The sequence below is a fragment of the Poecilia reticulata genome, chromosome 19 (genome assembly GCF_904066995.2).
Source record: "Poecilia reticulata chromosome 19, P_reticulata-male-v2, whole genome shotgun sequence".
In the NCBI taxonomy this organism is placed as follows: Eukaryota; Metazoa; Chordata; class Actinopteri; order Cyprinodontiformes; family Poeciliidae; genus Poecilia; species Poecilia reticulata.
Window position 1 is genome coordinate 25,665,418 of NC_088848.1, and position 10,189 is coordinate 25,675,606.

Consider the following 10,189-nt stretch of genomic DNA (forward strand, 5'->3'; position numbering starts at 1 on the left):
TGATTAAGAACCAGATCTGTTCTTTGTAATTTCTGTCCAGTAAAATGATTAATCTATAAATCAATAGACAGGTCTATATAAAGACATAATCCATGTTTCTGTCTCATATTTCTATGGCATTAAAAGGATCTGGAACTTTAGTTTTTCCACTGAAAGCTCTGGTTTGAACAATAAATGCCATGTGGGTGAAATTTTATGGATGAAACTCTGATGTCCCATTCTCCTGAAGGCAGCACAGAGCTGCACCACCAGAAACTGACAAACACTGAAGAGAAGAAGAGTTATGATTAATGTAGTTACAGTTCTATCCATGTTTTACTGTTGCAGAGCTCAGTTGGTTTGCAATTAGTTCAACGTTTAAACTGGCATGTTGTTCATCTTTTATCTGGTCATTTTGTGGAATATTTAACAACTAGAAAATGGCAAAGAACAAGAATATTTTTCCACTCTGATTGGCTGCTGTTAGGCCTACCAATTTTAACTTGAATGTTCATTAAATTTTTTGTAGACACCTGTGAAAATAATTTCTATTCCCATGGCTTTTTTGTTCTCTGGGAAATTATTTGTGACGATAAATACAGAAAAAAGCATAAAAATCAAAACATCTACAATAGTGATAGTAATATTAATAATAAAATAATGAGAGCGGGGGATGCAGAGGAGCGAAGTGGACGTGCTTCCGTGAGCTCTCGGTGGCGAACTCCAGTAGCTCATTTATCCTGAAATTTTTCGTGTGACTTCTGTTTATATATGAATATTGAGGACACTGGTGATATTTATGTATGGCAAGTTATAATTATCGACAAGAAAAGCGAAAGAAAACCACGGCTCAGACCTCCCGACACACTACAACCACAAAAAAACATGGCGGACGGAGAAAAAGAAAAAGAGACAACGCTTTCCACGCTTTTGCAGGCTATCCAGGAAACTAAGGAAGAGCTCGCCACGCACATTGACAAGAAAACAACCGACATACAAGCAACCCTAACGAAAATCGAGACATCCTTATCTACATTGGCAGAACAGGTGGAGGAGATTGAATCACGTGTAGGCGCAAATGAGGACGACATTAAAGAAACACGTGACCGTGTCGGAAAAATGGAAAAGCTCTTAACAGGAGTCAAAGATAAAATGGACGAGCTGGAAAATCGCAGCAGAAGGTCGAACATCAGAATCTTAAACATACCAGAGCAAGCTGAAGGTCAAGACGCGGTAGGATTGCTGGAGAAAGCTATACCTCAGATTCTGGGAGCCGAGAATTTCTCTTCGCCTATCATCCTGGAAAGAGCACACCGCATCGGTAAAAGATCAGACAGACCTCGTCCCATTATCGCCAAGCTCCTAAATTACAGAGATAAAGAAAAAATTCTTCGGTTGGCTAGAAGTAAGGGTGAGATGATGTTCCAAAATAAGAAAATCGCGTTCTACCCGGATTACAGCGCTGAGCTACAACGTAAGAGATGGTTTTCGTGACGTGAAACGGATTCTGCGAGAAAAAGAGATGGATTATGCGCTGATTTACCAGCTCAGCTTCGAATAAAACACATGGGATCTACTAAGTTTTTCTCTACTCCTACCGAAGCTCAAAAATTCCTGACAGAACTGCCAAGTGAGTAAATTGCCAGCGGTGGAAATGACTGTGGTGCTTATTATAATTGGGCATTAATGAAAAGGTTGATGTCTCACGTTGTTCAAGATATTAAGGACGTTAAGTATTAAGATTTTTTGTTATCATTGTCGTTGCATGGATGATCCTTCAGTTCCTTGTGAATCCACCTATTATTGGATAAGCCATAATATGTTAGTGGTAATTTTTGGATATATATTTAGAAGATCATAAGTAGTCAATTTAATCAAGTTGCTGGAGTCGCCAGAGGTGTAAAGGTTGTTTAGGAGAATTTCCTACCTGTTGTTACTCTGTTATGGGATCTTTAGGAGACAGAGTTTGGGGGGGAGGGGGGTTTTTGTGTGTGTATTTCGGGGAATCTACAATCTCTCAATGAAACTGAAACGCTTACTTAGACAAAAGTCCAAATTAACCACCAATGCAAATATGGTACATAATCAGGTATGTCCCAGATGGAAATCTGGAACCATCATTTTGGCCAGACATCGATGCAAAGAGCTTAACCAATGGATCATTTAACATGTATCTCATGGAATATTAGGGGTATTAATTCTCCGATCAAAAGGAAGAAAATGCTGACATATCTAAAGAGGCAGAAAACAGATATTGCATTTATTCAAGAAAGTCATCTTACAGACATGGAACATTTAAAACTGCGTGCAGATTGGGTGGGGAATGTTTTTTATTCATCGTATTCATCAAAAGCAAGAGGTGTTGCGTTACTTATAAGAAAACACTTGAACTTTAAATTAAACTCGGTTGAGAAGGATAAAAATGGCAGATTCTTACTGGTGGATTGTGAAATAAATAGAGAAAAAATTACACTGATAAATATATATGGTCCTAATTATGACGACCCACTATTCTTTGATAATTTGATCATGAAACTGGCCACAATAAAAGGCCAGTGCATTATAGGTGGAGACTTTAACTTGGTTCTGGATCCAATTCTTGATCGATCATCTCCTAAAACAACTTCATTATCAAAGGCTGCAGTGGCATTAAAGCAGGGTATGATGGAATTAGGCATTATCGATATATGGCGCAACCAACACGCATATCAGAAAGATTTTTCTTGTTTTTCAGCAACACACAATACACATTCTAGAATTGATATGTTCCTAATGTCTCAAGAGATGATTCCCAAAGTGACAACATGCACTTATCTTGCAGCCACATTCTCGGACCATAACCCTATTAAACTCGCCTGGAAGATCGACAATCGGCAAACAAGTTATAGATGGAGATTTAAAAATTATATGTTGAGGGACCCCGAATTTGTTGCATATATGACCAATAATATTGAAATATTTTTAGAAGCCAATTATAATACCTCAACACATGCCAATATATGGGAGGCCCTCAAAGCTTTTATGAGAGGGCATATTTTGTCATATGGCTGTTATAAGGGTAAAAAAAATAGAGAGATGCTGATTAAATTGGAAAGTGACATTAAGAAGTTAGAGCAGGAGTATATCGCTACAAAAAAGGAGGAGCACCTTAACACATTAATTAAAACAAAGATGCAATATGACAATCTATGTACTAAGAAAGAAGAAGCAAACATGGCCAGAACTAGATATCACTATTATGAATTTGGGAATAAAACAAGCAAACTCTTGGCATGGCAAATTAGGAAGGAAGCCACAGCAAGGTTTATACAAACTATAGAATCAGATGATGGCAGGGTTCTTGACAATCCAATTATGATTAATGCAGAATTCAAACAATTTTATGAAAAATTGTATAAAACAGAACAAGACAATATGGATAATGAGGTAGAAGAATTTATTAAAAGAGATATGCTTCACACTTTACAAGAACAGGACAGAGAATCCCTTGAGGCAGATATAGCAGAAGCGGAAGTACTTCAAGCTTTGAACTCTTTACAAAACAATAAGACTCCTGGGCCAGACGGATTCCCTGTCGAATATTATAAAACCTTTTCAAAACAATTGATTACTCCTCTCACAAACATGATTAAAGAAGCCTTGGAAAATAAAAAATTGCCAGACTCATTGGAAACTGCAACAATTATTCTACTTCCAAAGCCAGACAAGGATAAAAAGAAATGTGATTCATACAGGCCCCTCAGTCTCCTAAATACTGACTATAAGATACTATCTAAATTAATATCTCTTAGACTCGAGAGTGTAATACCAAAATTGATACATGCTGATCAAACCGGATTTGTTAAAAATAGACATGGAGCAGATAATGTACGACGGCTGATCCATATAATGAACACAGCTAAAAAAAAACAAATTCCTATGCTGATAATCTCTATGGACGCTAACAAAGCATTTGATAGGATTGAACCAAACTTTCTATTTCAAACTTTAGAAGCTATGGGTTTTGGAAAGAAATTTACTCAATATATTAAAACACTATTTAATAATCCAAAAGCTAATGTATTAACCAATAATGTTTTATCTACGGCATTTTCCTTATCTAGAGGTTGTAGACAGGGCTGTCCCAGCTCCCCTCTACTCTTTGCACTTGCAATTGAACCTCTAGCTGCCGCTATCCGATCCAACGCTTCAATAACTGGAATCAAATTTGGTGCAAATGAGCATAAACTCTCATTATACGCAGATGACCTTTTGTTATATATAACCAAACCATACAGCTCAATCCCCCCTCTTTTAGAATGTCTTAAAGCATACAGTGTAGCCTCAGGATACAAATTAAATTACACCAAAAGTGAGATCCTACCCTTAAATGTGCAGGATGATAATATTAAAACTCTTACTAACCCATTAAAATGGTGTAACAACGGCTTTAAATACCTGGGTATCAAAGTGGGTAAATCGGAAGATTACATATTTAGACAAAACTATACAAAGTTAATGGAAAAAACTAAACTTGATTTTCAAAGATGGATGGATCTGCCTTTATCGCTCATAGGCAGAATCAATACCATTAAAATGAATACTTTGCCTAAATATATATATCTGTTTCAATGCCTTCCAATAACTGTTCCCAAAAAGTTTTTCAGAGCTTAACAAAATTATGAATTCCTTCATATGGCAAAAGAAGAACCCCAGGGTCAAGATAACTTCATTGCAGGCTCAGTATTCAAGGGGAGGACTGAATCTTCCAAATTTCAGTAATTACTACATCGCCTCTCAGTACAGACCAATTTGGATATGGCTACATGCAGAAAAAAGCGAAGCCAGATGGGTCTCAATAGAGCAACATGAGATGAAGCATGTGCCCTTAAAGGACATTCCATTCATAGGCGATAGGAAAAGCTTGGCAACACAATAATTCTGAACACATTTACTGCCTGGCAGAAGTCACACTCACTTTTAGATATTAACATTAATTTTCTTAGAAGAACACCCTTGTGGGGAAACCCTAATCTTTCAAATCATATTGCTGATTCAACATTGCAGGGTTGGAGAAATAAGAAAATTCGAACAGTAGCTGACCTGTATATTAATGACACGCTAGCTAACTTTCAACAATTGAGTGAGAAATTTGATCTTCCTAAAAACAATTTTTTAAAATTTTTACAGATCAGAGACTGGATTAAAGAGAAATCTTGTGAGACATTTCCAACAATCCCAGTTGAAACCTGCCTCGAATCATATTTATGTCACAAACTAGACAGTTCAACAAAAGGATTAATGTCTTCTATATACGGTATACTTAATGGAACACTACCAATACATCAGGCAGCTAAAAAGCAAAAATGGGAAATGGAAATTGGATGTGTTTATGAGGAAGAAGATTGGAGTCGATTATTAGAACAATCACAAACCATGTTGATTTCTACAAACCACAGGCAAACTCAATTTAATATATTCCATAGGACATATTACACTCCGTATAGATTGAATAAGATGGACAATAAAATTTCTCCCAAATGTCAGAGATGCAAGGTGACTGATGGGGACCTTCTACATATGCTATGGTATTGTCCAAAAATAGGAAGCTTTCTGAAACATATGACTGAGATCACATCAAGAGTGGTGGGATATCAGATTGAACAAGAACCCAAGGTGTGGATTTTAGGAGATTTAACAGCTATTAGAATAAATTATTATAAGAAATACTTCATTCTTCTTGCAAGCACAGCAGCAAAAAAATGTATTTTGAAAAATTGGAAATCTGAAAAATCGCCATCAATAAGACAATGGATTGATGAGTTGGTGTCTTACTGTAAACCGGAAAAGATTCTTTACAACGTGAGAGGAAAACAAGCAGCATTTGGGGCAATATGGGGCCCCTTCATGGAAATGTTACTGTCTATAGACATAATTGACCGGGATGCGGAATGACTTTTTTTTTTTTTTTTGGATTAGCTCAAACATAAGCTGGCAGTACTATGGATGTGTAATCATATTAATTGGACCTGTATTATCCTATAAGTGAGAGATGTAGGGGGTAGGGGGGTTTGGGGTGGATGGGTGGGTGGGGGAGAAAAAAAGAATAAATAATGATTGATTTGTTTGACACTTTAATAGGCATGACCAATTGTGTTGAATAGTGGTCAGGTTATTTTGAGATTTTGATATTGTGTTTGATCTTCACCCACTGTCGCTTAACAATGTACTAAATATAATTGTTTGTCATGCATTTGAAAATGAACAGAAATAAAGCTGTTAAAAAAATAATAATAAAATAATAGTCAGTGCAAAGTAGCCTACAAATTCTTCGGTAGGCTACTTAGAAGAACACCCTTGTGGGGAAACCCCCCAGCCTGGATAAAGGCTGGGGGGGCGCTGGGCTGAAAAAGGTTGAGAAACACTGGTCTAGACTCTAGACCACCTCTTGTGATGCCATGCATGGGCCTGGATCTAAGGGCTGCAGCTAAAGGTTCTATACCAATAGCAAACAAATGAGGGGAGAGTGGACAGTCATGGCGGGTTCCATGGCCTAGGTCACAGGTGTCAAACCCCAGTCCTGGAGGGCCACTGCCCTGCAACTTTTAGATGTGCCTCTGCTGCACCACACTTGAATATAATATAATAATTAGGTCATTAGCAGGGTTCTGGAGAACTTATCTACACAAAAAGGAGGTAATTAAGCCATTTAATTCCAATGCTTTGTACCTGTGGCACATCTAAAAACTGCAGGACAGTGGGCCTTGAGGATTGGAGTTTGACACCCCTGGCCTAGGTGAAAATATGCTGAGTGGTTATTATTTGTGCGAACACTGGCTAATGGAGAAGCATATAACAGTCAGTCTACAATTAACTCACACATTGTGAATGAATAATGTTAGAGTTGCTACCTGTAAGTAGCCAAGTGTTCTATCAGATCATCATACGCTGTCAGAATAGCATACATGCAGTGAGTACGCATGCCTACGTATGCGCATTGAGAAGTCCAACCTTCAGAGGAGTTGTCAGTTCTGCATATGTGATAAGTTACGACAAAATAAGTCAATAAATTGTTTCCAATGATTGCTAGATAGATGTACATGCATTGTCGTGGTTTTGAAGTGTATTTAAAGCAGAGTTTAGCTAAAGCTGCAGTCAACTACAACACACGCCCACGAAAAACCTGCCCCCCGTTTTCTTGATGATGGTCTGACTAGTTAACTGCTGAGTCAGGATGTCATACAGCTGTTAATAACAAAGTGTATTAACATTATGATTATATGTTGCTGATTAAATGAAATCATATGGTAATGACAGCATATACTTGTGCAACAGATATAGCCATCAGTTTGTGTTAAGAGTATGACGATCTGACAGAACACCGACTCTCTGACTGTGCTGGCAATTTTGGCAGGCCTGAATCGCTGCCAACAAAAAAGTTCAGTTCATCTCCAAGAAGACGAACAAAATATGCGTCCAGTTTTTGGCTTTTCCTTGTGCTATTTTTTCCATCCTTTTCACTTTGCTGCTCCATGGAGCTCCACTCATAATAACTTAGTCCGTGAAAATGCTCCCTCTAGTTTGCCATCTGTTGCCTAGTGACTGATGATGACATTGGTGGATGGCTGGTGACAAGTTTTACCCAGAATACACTTGGAGACAATATGGGCAATCATCTTGGAATTTTACGTGTCATAAAGTTAAATGTAAGACTAAAAATGAAGCCAATAATGTAAGCACAACATTTAATTCAATATTTTACACCCACTATGTCACTAAAATTAGTCGGTCTTGTAAAGTTTTTAGCAACCATGAGTCAACAATGACTGAGGCAGTCTACTATATAATCCTACACACGTACAGTACGTGGTCTTGACCGATGGATCTCCTTATTAGTTTTTGCAGTCACTGTATTGTTAAAACACCCATTTCAAAGGCATTTCCTCTTTAACATCTGATCTTTTTCAAGTCATCTTCCATTTAATTCAGTTTAGTGCTTCAACAATGTATTTGCATCCTTATAGAGTCCCCTGGTTTTACTCTTTTTTTCTATCAGATCCTCAAACAAATTTTAAGGTGTCTGATGGAAAATGAAATGATATAATGGCAGATTGGTATCGGTCGATGTTAGATAGTTTTTAACTGGCCGGTATCAGTTCAACTGGACTGATAACAATTGATACTTTCTAACAATCTCCAAATTGTTGCCGTTTGTGTTTGTTTACTCAAATTGATCAAATCTTTCCCCCTTATATGTAGAATAAATAGGGGCTATAATTGCTGTTTTACAGCAGTGCATTGTGTTATACTATGTTTGTCTGTCTAAAATTGATTCTGTAAATATTTTTGTGCAGTCTTATTCTGAAATACAAACTATATGAACTTCTCTTCATGAAATCCACAGAGGAGCATCTGACAGGAATGGAGGTGAGACCGTTTCTGGTGTCTGTATCTACTGTATGTCCCCTTCTATTGACATGTCAACACGCTCTGTTTCAGAGAACCATTCAGAGATTTGGCTGTCAAGATGCTCATACCTCACTGGAGGAAAGTATTTCCACCTACTTCAACTTTAAGTAAATAAATTTTAAATTTCATATAACATTGCACGAAAAGTGTCGTTTTTGACCCTGTACACCAACGCCAGGCATGTGCGGGGGGGGGGGGGGGGTAGGGGGGGTGTTGAAGGGGACTTGAGCTCCTGCCCCGTTTATCCTTGATGATCCTCCATCCATCCATCCATCCATCCATTTTCTTCCGCTTATCCGGGGTTGGGTTGCGGGGGCAGCAGCTTCAGAAGGGAGGCCTAGACTTCCCTCTCCCCAGCCACTTCTTCCAGCTCCTCTGAAGGAATCCCAAGGCGTTCCCAGGCCAGCCGAGAGACATAGTCCCTCCAGCGTGTCCTGGGTCTTCCCCGAGGACTCCTCCCGGTGGGACGTGCCCGGAACACCTCACCAGGGAGGCGTCCAGGAGGCATCCTGACCAGATGCCCGAGCCTCAACTGGCTCCTCTCGACGTGGAGGAGCAGGGGTTCTACTCTGAGTCCCTCCCGGATGACTGAGCTTCTCACCCTATCTCTAAGGGAGAGCCCAGCCACCCTGCGGAGGAAACCCATTTCAGCCGCTTGTATCCGTGATCTCGTTCTTTCGGTCATGACCCAAAGCTCATGACCATAGATGAGGGTGGGAACGTAGATCGACTCAGCTCTCTCTTCACCACAACGGACCGGTACAGCGCCCGCTTCACGGCAGACACTGCCCCAATCCGCCTGTCGACCTCCCGCTCCCTTCTTCCCTCATTTGTGAACAAGATCCCCAGATACTTAAACTCCTCCACTTGAGGCAGGACGACCCCCCTTACCCGGAGAAGGCACTCTACCCTTTTCCGGCTCAAGACCATGGCCTCGGATTTGGAGGCACTGAACCTCATCCCGGCCGCGAACCGCTCCAGTGAGAGCTGTAGATCACGTTCCGATGAAGCCAACAGGACCACATCATCCGCAAAAAGCAGAGATGCGATCCTAAGGCCACCAAAACGGATCCCCTCAACACCTCGGCTGCGCCTAGAAATTTTGTCCATGAAAGTAATGAACAGAATCGGTGACAAAGGGCAGCCTTGGCGGAGTCCAACTCTCACCGGAAACGAGACCGACTTACCGCCGGCAATGCGGACCAGACTCTGACACCGGTCATACAGGGACCTGACAGCCCGTATCAAAGGGCCCGGTACCCCATACTCCCGGAGTACCCCCCCAGAAGGCCTCCGGAGGGACACGGTCGAACGCCTTCTCCAAGTCCACAAAACACATGTAGACTGGTTGGGCGAACTCCCATGTAGAGCTGGTCCAGTGTTCCACGACCAGGACGAAAACCACACTGCTCTTCCTGAATCCGAGGTTCGACTATCCGACGGACACTCCTCTCCAGGACCCCTGAATAGACCTTACCAGGGAGGCTTAAGAGTGTGACCCCCCTGCAATTGGAGCACACCCTCCAGTCCCCCTTTTTAACAGGGGGACCACCACCCCAGTCTGCCAATCCAGGGGAACTGCCCCCGATGTCCATGCAATATTGCAGAGTCGCGTGAGCCAACGCCACCCTGCAACATCCAGAGCCTAAAGGAACTCCGGGAGGATCTCATCCACCCCCGGAGCCCTGCCACCAAGGAGCTTTTTGACCACCTCGGCGACCTCGTCCCCAGAGATTGGAGAGCCCAACCCAGAGTCCCCATG

At 40.7% G+C, this 10,189-nt stretch overlaps 1 protein-coding gene across 2 annotated transcripts in view; it reads left to right on the top strand.

The window, feature by feature from the left end:
• cabcoco1 (ciliary associated calcium binding coiled-coil 1) overlaps positions 1-8,565 on the top strand; it is a 32,387-nt gene extending 23,822 nt beyond the window's left edge. Inside the window, exons 5-6 of one of the 2 annotated variants that reach the window (XM_017310921.2) lie at positions 8,313-8,385; positions 8,458-8,565. In XM_017310921.2, coding sequence (XP_017166410.1) covers positions 8,313-8,385; positions 8,458-8,538 — 154 coding nt within the window. In that variant the 3' untranslated portion in view covers positions 8,539-8,565. The remainder of the gene's footprint in view (positions 1-8,312; positions 8,386-8,457) is intronic. The other variant, XM_081600334.1, reaches the window with a different exon arrangement.
• Positions 8,566-10,189: the final 1,624 nt, after the last annotated feature.